Source organism: Eleutherodactylus coqui, chromosome 6, assembly GCF_035609145.1.
Source record: "Eleutherodactylus coqui strain aEleCoq1 chromosome 6, aEleCoq1.hap1, whole genome shotgun sequence".
NCBI lineage: Eukaryota > Metazoa > Chordata > Amphibia > Anura > Eleutherodactylidae > Eleutherodactylus > Eleutherodactylus coqui.
In genome coordinates, this window is record NC_089842.1 from 195,564,005 (window position 1) to 195,581,273 (window position 17,269).

A 17,269-nucleotide genomic window follows, 5' to 3' on the forward strand; every position below is an offset into this window, starting at 1 on the left:
AGCCAACTCACGTGACCACAGGTTGCCTTTGTGACGTCAGTTAGCGAACCTCGCGCATGCGTAGTGACGCTGTCAAGCGGGAGGCGGTGAACGAGGCCGGTTACCCAGCGTGCCCCGCGGAGTTACCGGGCCCGGGGGGGGGACGTTGAAACATGGCGGCCCTCAGTAAAGTGACCGGACGGAGCCTGTAGAACGGGTGGTGTCCTGTCTCTCTCCCGGGGGGTTAGGGTACGAGGCCGTTCCTTCCCCCCCCGATCGGAGTTGGTCCCTCACGTGATTTCCCCCGGGCTCCTGTGACCTCTCACCCCGGACCCGCGCCCCCGGGGGCCTGAGAGCAGATGGAGGAGCTCTCGGCGGCCGGTGGGATGGCGGCTTCTATAAGGCCGCAGGTCGGGGGACCGGCACAGGCCCAGGGAGTCCCGTCCGAGCCGGGCTGTGAGCTCCCTCCCCGGCCGCCGCAGTACACCATCCCGGGGATCCTGCACTACATCCAGCACGAGTGGGCGCGCTTCGAGATGGAGAGAGCGCACTGGGAGGTGGAGCGGGCCGAGCTGCAGGTGAGCGGCCTCCGCGGCCCGACGGTCCGGAGCGGCGTGCCGGCCACCATGGGGTTAACACCCGCTGTATACTGTACTATATACTGGGCCGTGCACTCACTGTGCTGTATACCGTAATATATAGTACTCACTGCTGTATACTGCGCTATATATAGTGTGCTGTATACTGGGCCATGTATATATAGTTCTCTGCTTTATACTCTGTACTGTACGCTACATGCTGTATATAGTGGGCCATGTGTGTATATATAGTGTATTCTATATACTGTGCTGTACGCTACATGCTGTATACTGAACTCTATATACTGTGCCATGGTGTACTCACTGCTGTATACTATATACTGTACTATATACTTAGTGTACTCTGCTGTATACTGTGCCATATATATACTGCGTGCTGTATCCAAAATTTTCTATGTACTATATATTGTGTATACTATAGTGTATAACGGCCCTGTATACTATGTACTGTGCACTGTATCGTATGCTGTATATACTGTAAACAATGTTATATACTGTGCTGTGCACTATATGCTGTATACACTACATTATATTGTGTGCAGTGTACTATATACAGTACTGTATATAGTGCGCTATATACTATATTGTGCTGTATACTATATAGTTTGTGCTATATACTGTCCAGTATGCTATATAGTGCACTGTATATCCTGTGCTGTATACTGTCCTGTATGCTACATTCTGTATAGTGTGCTGTATATACCGTGCTCTATAGTGTACTCTATATACTCTGCTGTATACTGTCCTGTATGCTTTATAGTGTACTGTATATTATATGCTATGCCCTGAATATATTGTGCCGTATAAACTGTTGTGTACTATGCAGTGTGCTGTATAATGTATATACTATGTAGTGAACTGTCCCTTATAGGCCTATTCAATGGCTATTCCCAAGCAAGCAGCAGACGGCGGTCCGTGGATTGTTATCTCGGTGGCACATGCCCGTTACTTTGCGCTGCTGTATTCTCGCTATCGCTAGTAGGCCTTCTCCCTGGAGGCGCCATGTAGGTAGGAAGGGTCTGTCCAGCTTGGGTCGGCGTGACCTCCATCATGTTTGCAGCATGGTCACGCTTTCTGGCAGCGGAAGGTCCACCGTCGCTAAACGTCCCATCACAATGATGAGAGGATAATAGCAGTAAGCGGGGGATGATGCACTACCGGGAATGGCTGCCAGGGGGGTGAGGTCACACGGGCCACAAATATCTCCCACTAGGTAGTAGCTAGCTGCAGTCAGCGCTCTGCTGTCGCTAACAGGTCCGCACCACTATTCCTTCACAACCAAACAATGTGTCCATCTCAGCGATGACTAGCGCTGCTGGGTGCCGCCGCTGTTGCAGACCCCCCCCCCATGTCTACGGGTGTCGTCGCCGTTGCAGACCCCCCCCCCCCCCCCCATGTCTACGGGTGTCGTCGCCGTTGCAGACCCCCCCCCCCCCATGTCTACGGGTGTCGTCGCCGTTGCAGACCCCCCCCCCCATGTCTACGGGTGTCGTCGCCGTTGCAGACCCCCCCCCCCCATGTCTACGGGTGCCGTCGCCGTTGCAGACCCCCCCCATGTCTACGGGTGCCGTCGCCGTTGCAGACCCCCCCCATGTCTACGGGTGCCGTCGCCGTTGCAGACCCCCCCCATGTCTACGGGTGCCGTCGCCGTTGCAGACCCCCCCCATGTCTACGGGTGCCGTCGCCGTTGCAGACCCCCCCCATGTCTACGGGTGCCGTCGCCGTTGCAGACCCCCCCCATGTCTACGGGTGCCGTTGCAGACCCCCCCCCCCCATGTCTACGGGTGCCGTCGCCGTTGCAGACCCCCCCCCCCATGTCTACGGGTGCCGTCGCCGTTGCAGACCCCCCCCCCCCCCCCATGTCTACGGGTGCCGTCGCCGTTGCAGACCCCCCCCCCCCATGTCTACGGGTGCCGTCGCCGTTGCAGACCCCCCCCCCCCCCCATGTCTACGGGTGCCGTCGCCGTTGCAGACCCCCCCCCCCCCATGTCTACGGGTGCCGTCGCCGTTGCAGACCCCCCCCCCCCCCCATGTCTATGGGTGCCGTCGCCGTTGCAGACCCCCCCCCCCCATGTCTACGGGTGCCGTTGCAGACCCCCCCCCCCCCCCCATGTCTACGGGTGCCGTCGCCGTTGCAGACCCCCCCCCCATGTCTACGGGTGCCGTCGCCGTTGCAGACCCCCCCCATGTCTACGGGTGCCGTCGCCGTTGCAGACCCCCCCCCCCATGTCTACGGGTGCCGTCGCCGTTGCAGACCCCCCCCCCCCCATGTCTACGGGTGCCGTCGCCGTTGCAGACCCCCCCCCCATGTCTACGGGTGCCGTCGCCGTTGCAGACCCCCCCCCCCCCATGTCTACGGGCGCCGTTGCAGACCCCCCCCCCCCATGTCTACGGGCGCCGTTGCAGACCCCCCCCCCCCATGTCTACGGGCGCCGTTGCAGACCCCCCCCCCCCCCCCATGTCTACGGGCGCCGTTGCAGACCCCCCCCCCATGTCTACGGGCGCCGTTGCAGACCCCCCCCCCCATGTCTACGGGCGCCGTTGCAGACCCCCCCCCCCCATGTCTACGGGCGCCGTTGCAGACCCCCCCCCCCCATGTCTACGGGCGCCGTCGCCGTTGCAGACCCCCCCCCCCATGTCTACGGGCGCCGTTGCAGACCCCCCCCCCCCCCCCATGTCTACGGGCGCCGTTGCAGACCCCCCCCCCATGTCTACGGGCGCCGTTGCAGACCCCCCCCCCATGTCTACGGGCGCCGTTGCAGACCCCCCCCCCCATGTCTACGGGCGCCGTTGCAGACCCCCCCCCCCATGTCTACGGGTGCCGTCGCCGTTGCAGACCCCCCCCCCCATGTCTACGGGTGCCGTCGCCGTTGCAGACCCCCCCCCCCCCCATGTCTACGGGTGCCGTCGCCGTTGCAGACCCCCCCCCCCCCCATGTCTACGGGTGCCGTCGCCGTTGCAGACCCCCCCCCCCCCCCCATGTCTACGGGTGCCGTCGCCGTTGCAGACCCCCCCCCCCCCATGTCTACGGGTGCCGTCGCCGTTGCAGACCCCCCCCCCCATGTCTACGGGTGCCGTCGCCGTTGCAGACCCCCCCCCCCCCATGTCTACGGGTGCCGTTGCAGACCCCCCCCCCCCCCATGTCTACGGGTGCCGTCGCCGTTGCAGACCCCCCCCCCCCCCATGTCTACGGGTGCCGTCGCCGTTGCAGACCCCCCCCCCCCCATGTCTACGGGTGCCGTCGCCGTTGCAGACCCCCCCCCCCCCATGTCTACGGGTGCCGTTGCAGACCCCCCCCCCCCCCCCATGTCTACGGGTGCCGTCGCCGTTGCAGACCCCCCCCCCCCATGTCTACGGGTGCCGTTGCAGCAGACCCCCCCCCCCCCATGTCTACGGGTGCCGTCGCCGTTGCAGACCCCCCCCCCCCCCATGTCTACGGGTGCCGTCGCCGTTGCAGACCCCCCCCCCCCCCCCATGTCTACGGGTGCCGTCGCCGTTGCAGACCCCCCCCCCCCCATGTCTACGGGTGCCGTCGCCGTTGCAGACCCCCCCCCCCCATGTCTACGGGTGCCGTCGCCGTTGCAGACCCCCCCCCCCCCTCCATGTCTACGGGTGCCGTCGCCGTTGCAGACCCCCCCCCCCCCCCCATGTCTACGGGTGCCGTCGCCGTTGCAGACCCCCCCCCCCCCCCATGTCTACGGGTGCCGTCGCCGTTGCAGACCCCCCCCCCCCCCATGTCTACGGGTGCCGTCGCCGTTGCAGACCCCCCCCCCCCCCCCCCATGTCTACGGGTGCCGTCGCCGTTGCAGACCCCCCCCCCCCCCCCCCATGTCTACGGGTGCCGTCGCCGTTGCAGACCCCCCCCCCCCCCCCATGTCTACGGGTGCCGTCGCCGTTGCAGACCCCCCCCCCCCCCCATGTCTACGGGTGCCGTCGCCGTTGCAGACCCCCCCCCCCCCCCCATGTCTACGGGTGCCGTCGCCGTTGCAGACCCCCCCCCCAATGTCTACGGGTGCCGTCGCCGTTGCAGACCCCCCCCCCAATGTCTACGGGTGCCGTTGCCGTTGCAGACCCCCCCCCCAATGTCTACGGGTGCCGTTGCCGTTGCAGACCCCCCCCCCCCCAATGTCTACGGGTGCCGTCGCCGTTGCAGACCCCCCACCCCCATGTCTACGGGTGCCGTCGCAGACCCCCCCCCCCCCCATGTCTACGGGTGCCGCCGCCGTTGCAGACCCCCCCCCCCCCATGTCTACGGGTGCCGCTGCCGTTGCAGACCCCCCCCCCCATGTCTACAGGTGCCGTCGCCGTTGCAGACCATGTGACCAATTTATTTTTGTTTTTCCTACTTTGGGACACATAGCAAAATGTTAATCAAACGGAAACCATAGTGCGTGTTTCTAATCCCTGGTGGACGGCCCTGGTAGAAGCGGTCCTGTTGTTGCTTGTTTATTTAATGTTTCCTTCTGTTTAGCTGTAAACATCTGTAAAGGATGTTTAGCTTCTTTCGTCCTTCTAACCGCCAGCGCCGCTCGTTCACAAACACAGCTGTTAAATGGACATTGAGAACGGAACTAAGCGGGCACCTTTCCCTTCAGTCATCCGTTGACTTTTATGTTGAAAAATAAGCGTCCTTCGTCGTTTGGCTTTATTTTCATGGAAACAATAGCGTAGCAGTACGCAACGTTACTCCCATTTAAAAAACGGAAATCCTAACGGAGGCGAACTGAACTGATGCACTTAAGTTCCCACTGACATCAATGGGAGCTTAAAGGGGTGACACTGTTATCCCCTGTCCGTAGGATAGGGGGATACATAGCTAATTGGTGGTGGGCCAACCATGGGGAACCCCACCGAACACCAGAACAGGGTCCCATGTCCCCTGAGAGACTGGAAAAATGAATGGCACAGCAGCCCCCGTGCATGCCCACCACTCCATTTATTTCAGTGGGGGCACCAAAATATGCATGTTCAGGCAGTTAGGAGTCTTTGGCACTGCCACCAGTGAATGCTCCATTCATTTTGCCAGTCACTCTGAAGAGGCTGCACTGCATGGAAGTGACTGCAATATATAGAGGAGACCTCCAGGCAATCAGGTGAGGGGCAGGAATACAAAAATGTGTTTTCACCAGAGTGGCCTTTTAACATTTAAATGAATGATCTTTGTGAATTGTTGCCCCATGTAAATGTACCCGTGGTCAGCAAAGAAACCCACTACATGAGTTCAAGAAGGGGCCTGATTACTCAGAAGGGGTGGTGATTCGGGGATTATTCAGAGTCAGTGGGGTGATGCCTTCAGTTCTGCTGACTGTCATGGCCTGAGTCATGCACGTATTAAAAGATGGTCTAATAAGTGAGATCAGAGCGTTGGGTTGCCGGTGGAGTCCGGCATTGTCAGTCTATTGTCTGCAGTCAGCTTTATGACTCATGTATCAGTAATATGGTGCCCATACTGCTCCTCCATGTGTCTCCGATGCTTTCTGAAGGCATGGGAAGGTTTTTGTTTGTACCAATCTCTGAAATATGTAAGAAAAAAGATCCTGGCCGGCTCCTCTGCCATATTACTCGGTATTTATGCTAAATTGATGCCAAGTACAAATTGCATTGAAATGTAATATTTCCCCAATGAGACCTTTTTTAGTTCTCCTTCATGCTCCTATGTGGAAGAATCTGCAGTAAATCTGCATCAGAACCTGCCTAAAATAGACTTGTATTATACTGTACATTTGTGAATGTGTCCTCAGTTGTGTAACAGACTTGGCCCATATGTATCATGTCTAGTTATAAACTATTGATGGCCTGTCCTCTGGATGGGTCCCCCCCCCCCCCCCCCCAATCAGCTCTTTTCTGGGCCAGTACACTGAGCTGATTTCTGTAGGAAGCAGACGGCTCCGTGCCTATTGTAGTGGCCAGGTTTCGTATTGCAGGCTAAGATCCTATTCATCTCAATGGGAACTGGACTGCAATACCAAGCCTGGCCATTACAGTAAGAACGAAGATGTTTGCTTTCTGCAGAAATTAGCTCAGTGCCCAAGCTTGCTGGCTTTGGAGAACAGCTAATCAGTAGGGTTGCTGGGCAACCGAACGCACCGATCCATTATTGATGACCTATCGTAAAAATAGGCCGTCAATTGTTGACGACTGCAGAGTGCCTACTAGGGTAGTTAATAAATCTGCCCTAGTAGGCCCTCTGTGGCAACCTGAGGACCTGGTGGGAGGCTTTCCCCCCGAAGTGACTCATTAAACTGCCCATGTATTAGTGATGTTTGATCATGGTGGTCTGTGAAAGTTGTAACTATGGATGACTTACATAAATTACAACAGCAGATCACCAATCGAGCCTCATTTGGAGTTGTGGGATGCAGATAAAGGGGTTTTAAAGGGTTATGTTTTAATAGTAAGATCGGGCTCACATGGGCGGAATTGGTTGCGCGTGGAAGAAAGCGGCGAGTACTCTGACATGCATACTTGTTGTGTGCTGCCAATCCCCATACAGGATCTCGAGATTTATGCACACATAATACGCGCCAACGTAGTGCATGCCAGGAAAAAAAACACAAGTGGGAGTGGCCCAATAGAAACCAGTGGGCTATTCGCATCACATGCTGCGCAATGACAGTACGCTCTTGTATGAGAGGCCTAAAGCATTAAAAAACCTTCATTTGGCATGACACTGACCCGCACCTATTACCATCACACCATGAAAGCCGTAAAAAAAATAACCAAAAAGACAATCGCATGGTTATTCATTTTTCCTGTTTCAGCTCCAGTAAAATGTCCCTCAGTGCCTTCTGTTGGTAAATTAAATTGTATCATTTAGGAAAAACTATTTATGAAAAAAATCCCCGATGGAATACATATGTTATGGCTCTTAAAGGGCGGTGGACAATCAAAATGAAAACCTAAAAACTGGCCAGTCATTAAGGGGTTAAAGTAACATCCGGATATATGGGGAAAAAACTTCAGAAATGTTGTTGCAGAAATTTACTTAAGGCCCTTTTAGACAACGATTTCTGCTCACAAATCGCTCAAAGCCATCTTTTGAGCGATAGTCGATGTGTGTGACTGCACGGACATCGTGCAGTTTTCGTTAAACCATCGCTGATTGTTGTCTTTCAGCATACTGAAAGATCGGTTATCAGGGCTTCACAGCGGGATACAGCTGATACTATTGTTTCAGCTGTATCCCGCTCCCTGATGACAGGCGGGGTATAGAGAACAGAGCGGTCCAGCCAAGCGTTCCATACCCCGCTCGGAGCGCTCTGCTGTTGAACATCCGGGCACTCAGCAGGAAACAGCTCGATGCAGAAGACAAGCAGGGACACCCCGCTTGTCTTCTGCATTCCCTGCTCGGAGCGCAAGGTGATCGCTCAACGTTTGAGCGATCACCTTGCGCTGTAAAGAACACAATGATTATCGCTCAAAAGATTTTCTTGAGCGATAATGGTTGTGTCTAAATCAGGCTTTATACTGGTATATTGCATGGCAGCCTACGTGGAGAGTGCCCTGGAGTGAAGGGCACCAAAGGCGTCATATCTGGCCAGTCCGTGCAGCAGGTTTTGCAGTTTACGCCAGTGCGGATTCACACTAGAATTTATGGGACGTTTGGCATAAATTCTAACATGTTCAATGTCAGAATTTTTTTTCTTGTACATGTACAGCTTGCGCAAAATTATGCAACTTTTTAGGTCCACAAGTTTAATAAGTTCCCCCTGTAAGTCTAAGAGCAGCTTTGGCGCTGGAATCGCAGGTGCAGTTTGTCAGGAGCGACCCCGAGAACAAAAGATTTACTTTTTCAAACCACTTCTGGCTCAAAATGGCCACAAAAAGTAGAGTGCAATTTCAGTCTTTGGTCCTTCCACACCAAACACTTTATCATTCGCTGGTGCGGCTGGTTTATACAGCTGATCGTTGGCTCGTTCAGTCGGTCGCATTCACTGGATAAAGATGGAACTATCGGGATAGCCATATGATTAGGGTGGACACTTCTGCAGCTCTTCTGCACATTTGGATGGGTTTTCAGAGATCCATGCATATACCCTTAATATTAGAGGATCCCATGAAATACGATGTATACTAATTGGACTTGCTAAATACATGGTAGTGCTTGTACTGCGGAGATGTCGTCCTGTTATGGAAGTATCGGGCTCTGGACGCCGTGTTGCTTTCGTTTTATTGGCTCCTATCATGCCACTTTATGCGCACTTAATACGCGGTGAAACCATGTCAAAGGGAATGACCTCTTAGTCTGGGCTCACACGGGCGTCATTTCACCACGCAGTTAATGAAGTTTATGAAAGTACGTTGATGTTCATTGATCCATTCATTGCGTGTCATACGGGAACAAAAAGCTGGCCACAGCATGTACTATCTTGCCACTTATTGTGACAGTCCATTGTCCTCTATGGGCGTCTAATCAACGCTGTACAATTACATTGCGTATGTGCGGCGTTTATACGTGCAATTCTGCAGCGACAGAAGGGGGAAATTTAAACAGAAGTAAAAACCAGGAAGAGTGCGCATGGCGGTGTGTGTCTGAGAGATGCTGTCATGCGCAGGCAAAAATCGCTGCCAGACGCGGCGACAGGCCAGCTCCACAGTGGTTGAACATAGCATTCTACGCTTCTGGTCCTGTGAGCCGGCCTTGGGGCTGATAGTCTTGGTAAGGTCCATGCAATGTTTATTTGCTGCTGCTTTTTGTACTGAGGTTTTTACTCTTGCTTTATTCCTGACCGGACATGAGCACCCCGCAAGGTTTGTGAAGTATGTGCAGTTGGTCGTCGACTGGCAGATGAGCGATAGTCTTGGTGCTAAGTATGGGGCGCCACGAACAGGAATAGTTTGGTTCAGTCTTTTTTTGTACGCACACAAGATTGAATAGATAGAAGCTGACTAATGCAAATAATATATATTTAAACCCGCCCGGACTATGCCAGCAATGTAGCCGCTGTTCTATATGTGTGCAGCAATCTGCCTCTGTAGCCGGGTTTCCATCTGATGTCCTGGGAGTTCAGTGACCTCGGCCCCAGATAAACAAAGGTCTGCGCCCGTGATAGCTGGGTGATGTATCGCTCAGGTATGTGCCACCGAGTGGGATGTGCCTCGTCACAAACATCCAGTTCAGACTGGCCAATGTGTTCTTCATGCCCACACACAGCAACCAGATGCCAGGCATACTTTGTGTGGCCAGGTGATAGACGTACAATGGACGTAAGTGCTCTCTAATGCCTTCTCTATACCAAGCCCATGTTTATACAGAACACGTTTTTTGCCTTTTTTCAGAAAGTGCACAAAAGAAATCTGAAACTTTTTGCTACTGCAGATTTGCGAGCGGATTACCCCTTGTAATTCTGAGGCTGCTCCATGCATTGCGGTAGTGAATTCTGCAGTGCGTTCATTTTTTGCAGAGCATATAAATGGGCTATAAAATACAATTTTTGCTGGGTTTTTTTTTTTTCTTCTTTTTTTACTTGCATTAATTGCAGAATGGTTTTTGACATGATTAAAGGGGATGGCCGAGTCTGAATAATTCATGACCAGGAGGGGTCATCAGTAGGTGATGATCAGCCATTAGTCGTTCTGCTGCCTTTGTACATGGAGCCGGAGGCTGATAGCGCCATACACACTGCAGTAGCTTGGGTTGGTAATGCAGGCACACCCCCAATGAAAACGGTGACTGCAGTCCTAAGGCCTCATGTCCACAGACATGCACAGATTCTGCATGGGGAATCCCGCACAGAATGGACCCTGCGTACCTGTGCGTGTCTTGAATTCTGTACTGCGGAAGTGCCGGCCGACGCACGTGCGCAGTACAGATTTTAACTTTTTTTTCAAACTCCTGCTTTTCCCACGGATCGGACGGTTTCCATTGACTTCAGTGGAAGCCATCCGTGTGTGAACCGCAGTAAAAAGGAGCATGCTGTGATTACATTTTTTTTTTCTCTATCCGCAAGTGGAAACCGCAATTGGTTTCTGCTCATGTGCATGGAGTCATTTTTCCATTGCATGCTATGGAGGGGTATTGCTGTTGAATTTAGGACTTCTAAACGCTGATAGTCCTGAACGTGTGAACATGGCCTTACAATAAACACTTGTGTTGTCTCCCGTGATTCTTCTGGAACACCCAAAAACACTCCCCTTCAGAAGGGATAAGTTACATCCCAGATAATGATAGTTCCAACCAGATCATTCTACCCTTCTTGGCGCTAGGAGTAAGAATCCAGTAGTGGACTGAAAGATGTCAGCAGTCTGTTTTTATCAGCGTGAACTTTTTAGGATACCGCTGCTAGAGAACAACTTAGTTTGATTATCGGGTTTCTGCGATTTTTCTCTCTGCGTTGGACTGTGCTGGATTGATAGGTGATGAGCTGATTACCTGGTTTCTGTTCTGTGTATGATGGCAAACTAGCAGAAGCAGGTCGAGTCCTCTGCCGTTAGTCACAGCCGAGGACACGGAGGAGAAGGCAGTGACTGACCCATTAAAGTCTAAGGACCAGTGTTTCAAGTATGCTCTCTGACATGTTCAGGGATGGGGAGGAGGTGAGCTGTGGCCATCACCTGTTGTGATTGGTGGATCCCGCATGATCTATATATAGTGTTTCCCTGAAAATAAGTCACTGTCTTATATAAATTTTTTGCCTCAAAAGAGGCACAGTATCTTATTTTTGGTGGCTGTCTTATACTTGCCCAGCCGCCGGTGTCTGTGTCCCTCGCGCTGGTCCCCTGCGTCTGCAGTCCTCACGATGCCAGGATTCTCTTCTCCTGGTTATGGGGCTTAAAATACCCCGCCTCTGGTAAGCGCTGTGATTGGCTGGCGCTCGATCCAATCACAGTGCTTATTGGAAGCGGGGTATTCAAAGCCACGTTACCAGGAGAAAAGAATCCTGTAAGCACTGAGAACTGCAGCCTGCTGTAGCACCGGAAACCAGCGCGAGGGACACAGACGCCGGCGGCTAGGTGAGTATTTATTTTTTTTACCTCATTGCTTATACTCACCTAGCCGCCGGCGTCTGTGTCCCTCGCGCTGGTGTCCGGTGCTACAGCAGGCTCCAGTTCTCAGTGCTGACAGGATTCTCTTTTCGGTGACTGGGCTTTGAATACCCCGCCTCCGGTAAGCGATGTGTTTGGATCGAGCGCCAGCCAATCAGGGTCGGCGCTCAATGAACCAATCACAGCGATTTAGTGATGTCATTCACTGGATGTGAATGATTGAGCGCTGTCTGTCAAAAGTAGCGGTAGGGCTTATTTTCAGGGGAAACCGGTAGGTATCGCCTGTCAGTGTTTTTCTACAGGTGGTGATAGTGTTTTCTCTACAGCAGGGAGTGTCAGACTATCAGTGTGAAAAATGCAGGATTTTTTAAAATTAAAATATAAGTGGTAGCATCAAAAAATGTTGAGAAATTACCAAAAATTCTTTAACATAGCTTGATTTATAAAATGGTTCATATTCTAATGTGACGTTCCCTTTAAGCACCTGACAAGTCGTTACCTGGAGATGTAGAAACTACATTGTGAGATGGATGTTTGCTGAAAATGTTTCCATTTGTTCTCCAGGCACGTATAGCTTTTCTACAAGGTGAAAGGAAGGGTCAAGAAAATTTGAAGAAGGATCTAGTTAGAAGAATAAAAATGTTAGAATATGCTTTGAAACAAGAGCGGTAAGTAGCTCCTAGTGTTGATGCAATTTGTATCATGTATAAACCTTTTTTTTACAGACAGGTAAAGTGAAGACGTCTCTGGTTTGGAAAACTTTATTTTTGCAGGCTGAGCTGTGTTGTTTTTTTTTTTAGGGATGTGTAAAGGTACCTTTTTGGGGGAAGTCCTGTAGTTTTTATACCATGTTGTCATCTTCGGATATGGAGTGCCCAGAAGAAAAAAAAAGGTTTTGTTACCTACCGTAAAATCCCTTACTAGTCCCTTTCATTGGGGACACAGAAGACCTTGGGGTATAGCTGCTGTCACTAGGAGGCAGACATTAAGCAATGAAAAAATTAGTACCAGCTTTACCCTCTGCTGCAGGCACTAAGCTACATCAGTTTGTAAGCAAGCAGTAGGAGAGAACAGATTACACCTAAAGTCGATCAACACAGACCATAACGCAAAACAAATAATTTGTGGTTAAAAAAAAAAAAGAAGTCTAGATTGCAAATCCCATTTTTGAGAAAACGCCACCAATGCTTGCATGACTGAACAACTGATTTACTGTTTCCCCCAAAATAAGCCCCCTCCCCGAAAATAAGCGCTAGCTATACACTACAAATGCAGTAAACCCAGCCTCTAGAAAGCGATTGCTCTGATTGGCTGAGCTACGGTGCTTAAGAACCAATCACTGCGGCACTCAATAAACCAATCATAGCTATTGCATTGAACGGCTGTAATTGGTTTTCGAGCGCCGCAGCTCAGCCAACTATTGCGGTGCTCAAATAACCAATCAGAGCAATCGCTTGCTGGAGTCGGGGTTTACAATCTCCTTTACCAGCAAGCAATCTTCTGTCAGCGCTGAGAACTGCATGGACGGGACCCGGACTGCGCCTTCTAGGTAAGTGTGATAAGACATCCCCGAAAATAAGACCCTGTGCCTCTTTTGGGGCAAAAATTAATTTATGACAGTATCTTATTTTCGGGTAAGCACGGTAGCTCAGTGCCTGCAAGAGGGGTATAGTTGATAGGAGGTGTTAATTCTTTGCTTAGTGTCCACCTTCTAGTGGCAGAAGCTATACCCCAGGGTCTTCCTGTATCCCCCAATGACATAGACAAGAAAAACATAATTCTGGCATTTGTTTTCTTAAAACATTCACCGTGTGAGATAAATAATGCTATATTTTATTACTTCACACTTTTATGGAAGCGGAAATACCAATTATGCTTTTTTAATATACAAAATTGGTAAAGGGTGATTTTATTTATTTTTTATGTTTATTAACCCTTTCCAATCCACTGTCTGACCTCTGAAGACATTATGATTTAAGGCTGTACATCTCCAATGTTGGAACACGTCCGTCGGGGTTCTCTTACTGTGTATTGCCAGCCTCTCTGCTGTCGGAGCCTATGCAACGTGTCACCTCGTGCAGTACTGGCTTTAGCTAGCATATGGTGTCATTGTATAACCGCAGAAAGAGTAAACCCCCTAGGAAAACCGGGATACAAATTGGATTGGAAAGGGTTAAAACTTAATTTTACTACGTGGACCTATTAGTATCTTGCAACCCATGGTGCTGGAGAGGGCCCCCTCCAACTATCTTCTTGCTTTAGTGGCTAGTGTTGACCACGGCACAGATCACGGTTGTTACTGGTAGAAACAGCTAGCACCCACCAGGTAAGGACTGGACTCTGACTCTGAGCTCATCCCATGTACTATGTGAGGAAGAGTTAATTAGTACGTCCAGGAAAAAGTTTTTTGCAAAACCATTTTAGCGCCAAAACATTTTTTTCTTGTAAAGTTTAGAAAACGGGAAGCAACACTGGTGAAAATGTAAATAAGTTTTTCAAGTTCTGCTTCTGGTGCTGCAGTTGGCTAGTTTTTGTATTTACAGTTTTAGCATTTCCTTTAACTTTATCTTTGTTATAGGGCAAAATATCATAAATTAAAATATGGAACAGAGTTAAATCAAGGAGATATGAAGATGCCAGCAATTGAATCGGGTGAGCACATTCTTTATCTCTGAGTTTTGTCTTACTTTGTGCATATGTTGCTTATTGCCACAACAGTAACTTTCAGGAGTGAATAAACTGCAAATCGATTTTCACCTTCAAATTCCTATTGTGTATATAGTAATAGGGGTTTCAAACTACACCTGGTAAAAGAAGGGTGCTGGGCATTTGCTCGCCTTTTTTTGAGCAAGCCTTGAACGTATCTTACCATTGGTCCAGATGCATTTTATTGCTGGAGCATTAGGAATGGATCCTGGTAGGACAACACAGGAAAACTGTTAAGCATTTTTGTGCAAGGATTCATTCTTTCCTTTAGCAAGTCTTCCCTATATACCGGTAGATTGGAGAGATAATTTCTGAGGTGGCCATACACACACACTGGTTAAACCTGCTCACTTTTAAAGGGGCTTACCAACACTATTATGTATTGGGGGGGAGGGGGTTTCACCTCTGTCTGTTCCTTTGTTCCCACACGAAAAAAAAACAACCAGCAGAGGTGAATGAACACTTTTTAAAGGGAGGTTTCTAGGCAAATACTATTGATAGCCTATTCTCAGGATAGATCATCAATAGTCGATCGCTAGGGATCCAATGCTCAGGACTCGCTGTCAGTGCAGCGGAACTGGTCATCATTGGAGTCGAAGCAGGAAGTCTGAGGCGGCTTCACTGCCATTAAAGTCAATAGGAGCAAAGTCGTCTATTACACATCTGGTTCCACAATGGGGTCTTGAGGATAGGTCATCATTATTAATTGTCTGGAAAACCCCTGTAATCTTCTTTTTGGTTTAAATACACCCAGAATTGTTTTTGGAAATATTTCTGATCGCTAGCTGGAGACTGCTCTATTCCTAGAATGGCTCCTCTATAAAGTACCTTCAGTAATGCTGCAGGCAAGTTGTCCTATTCCCTGCCGCTTGTATGCTGGTGGCAGACTACAGGCACAATGTATGTCAGCTTTTGCTATGTACATGGCATTGTCGAGGTCAGTATGTCGCTACAGACCCTGTTAAAAAAACATTTACAAAATAGACTGCTGGGACAGCACCTATTGTTCACCGTTCAGTCGCTGGCTCGCAATTAAACTGAACGATTACCATTCAGTTTCGCCCATTTGAACGATTTTCTGAACACCGTTTTTTTTCAGCTTTTAATGCTGCCAGAGACTCCCATTCTTTCAATGGAGCCTCTCAGACGTGCTTGATCGCAGCGCTGGATGGCCCTTTTCAACGCTGTGATTTTCGAGCATTGTCTGTGCGTTTAGCGCACCTCATCTATGATGGAATATGCTAAAGCCGCTTTCGGATGCAGGAGCATTGCCTCCGAAAGTAAAGGCGTGACAGAGCGCCGCGCTTATGTGTTGAGACCCCTAAGAAAGTGGAATCACTGAATGTGGACAACCCCTTTAACGCTGTCATGTGATGTTTGTCTCTGTAAGGTATTAGAAGTAACACCCTGCCTTTGACCCCAGTCTTTATTTAATCTTGCATTTCAGAAGAAACCAAAGAATCCGAGATTCCTCCGGGGCTTCCGAATAGTCAGCTGACCTGGAAACAAGGCCGGCAGCTGTTAAGACAGTAAGTAAATAAGTAAAGACATGTGGCAGATTTGGATAAAGGCTCATAATACAGTTTGTAATGGGTTGGGAAGTAAGGCTGCGGCTTCAGGCTGCCAAATGGTCTTTCTGCATTAAATGCGTTCAATTAAATATCTTGGCAAAAATAAGATCAGTTTTACTTCCAGAGCGTCATGTACATCAAAAACTATAGGCACGTAATGAGGGGAAGCATGGGCCTACAGCGGCTCTGCTGTATGAAGTGGGTGCTGGTTAGTAGTCTGTACATAAGGGATGAGACAGTGTGTCTATCATACAGGTAAAGCTCTCTGGCTGTATATGTCACCTTGTTCCTTACCGTGTTTCATACCAGGTGATACCCCTGTGTGTGTATATATCATTTCATACACACGGATATATACCTGCATTGTGTATGTATATACAGTAGGTGATATACCTGCGTTGTGTGTCTATATACACTAGGAGATATACCTGCGTTGTGTGTCTATATACACTAGGAGATATACCTGCGTTGTGTGTCTATATACACTAGAAGATATACCTGCGTTGTGTGTCTATATACACTAGGAGATATACCTGCGTTGTGTGTCTATATACACTAGGAGATATACCTGCGTTGTGTGTCTATATACACTAGGAGATATACCTGCGTTGTGTGTCTATATACACTAGGAGATATACCTGCGTTGTGTGTCTATATACACTAGGAGATATACCTGCGTTGTGTGTCTATATACACTAGGAGATATACCTGCGTTGTGTGTCTATATACACTAGGAGATATACCTGCGTTGTGTGTCTATATACACTAGGAGATATACCTGCGTTGTGTCTCTATATACACTAGGAGATATACCTGCGTGTTGTGTCTCTATATACACTAGGAGATATACCTGCGTGTTGTGTCTCTATATACACTAGGAGATATACCTGCGTGTTGTGTCTCTATATACACTAGGAGATATACCTGCGTGTTGTGTGTCTATATACACTAGGAGATATACCTGCGTGTTGTGTGTCTATATACACTAGGAGATATACCTGCGTGTTGTGTGTCTATATACACTAGGAGATATACCTGCGTGTTGTGTCTCTATATACACTAGGAGATATACCTGCGTGTTGTGTGTCTATATACACTAGGAGATATACCTGCGTGTTGTGTGTCTATATACACTAGGAGATATACCTGCGTGTTGTGTGTCTATATACACTAGGAGATATACCTGCGTGTTGTGTGTCTATATACACTAGGAGATATACCTGCGTGTTGTGTGTCTATATACACTAGGAGATATACCTGCGTGTTGTGTGTCTATATACACTAGGAGATATACCTGCGTGTTGTGTGTCTATATACACTAGGAGATATACCTGCGTGTTGTGTGTCTATATACACTAGGAGATATACCTGCGTGTTGTGTGTCTATATACACTAGGAGATATACCTGCGTGTTGTGTGTCTATATAC

At 49.9% G+C, this 17,269-nt stretch overlaps 1 protein-coding gene across 5 annotated transcripts in view; it reads left to right on the forward strand.

Moving 5' to 3' along the window:
• The first annotated feature begins 57 nt into the window (after positions 1–57).
• The window catches only part of STRN3 (striatin 3), a 63,021-nt gene continuing 45,809 nt past the window's right edge, over positions 58–17,269 (forward strand). For all 5 annotated transcript variants that reach the window (XM_066608568.1, XM_066608569.1, XM_066608571.1 and 2 more), the window contains exons 1-4: positions 58–557; positions 12,129–12,232; positions 14,143–14,216; positions 15,718–15,799. In XM_066608568.1, coding sequence (XP_066464665.1) covers positions 339–557; positions 12,129–12,232; positions 14,143–14,216; positions 15,718–15,799 — 479 coding nt within the window. In that variant the 5' untranslated portion in view covers positions 58–338. The remainder of the gene's footprint in view (positions 558–12,128; positions 12,233–14,142; positions 14,217–15,717; positions 15,800–17,269) is intronic.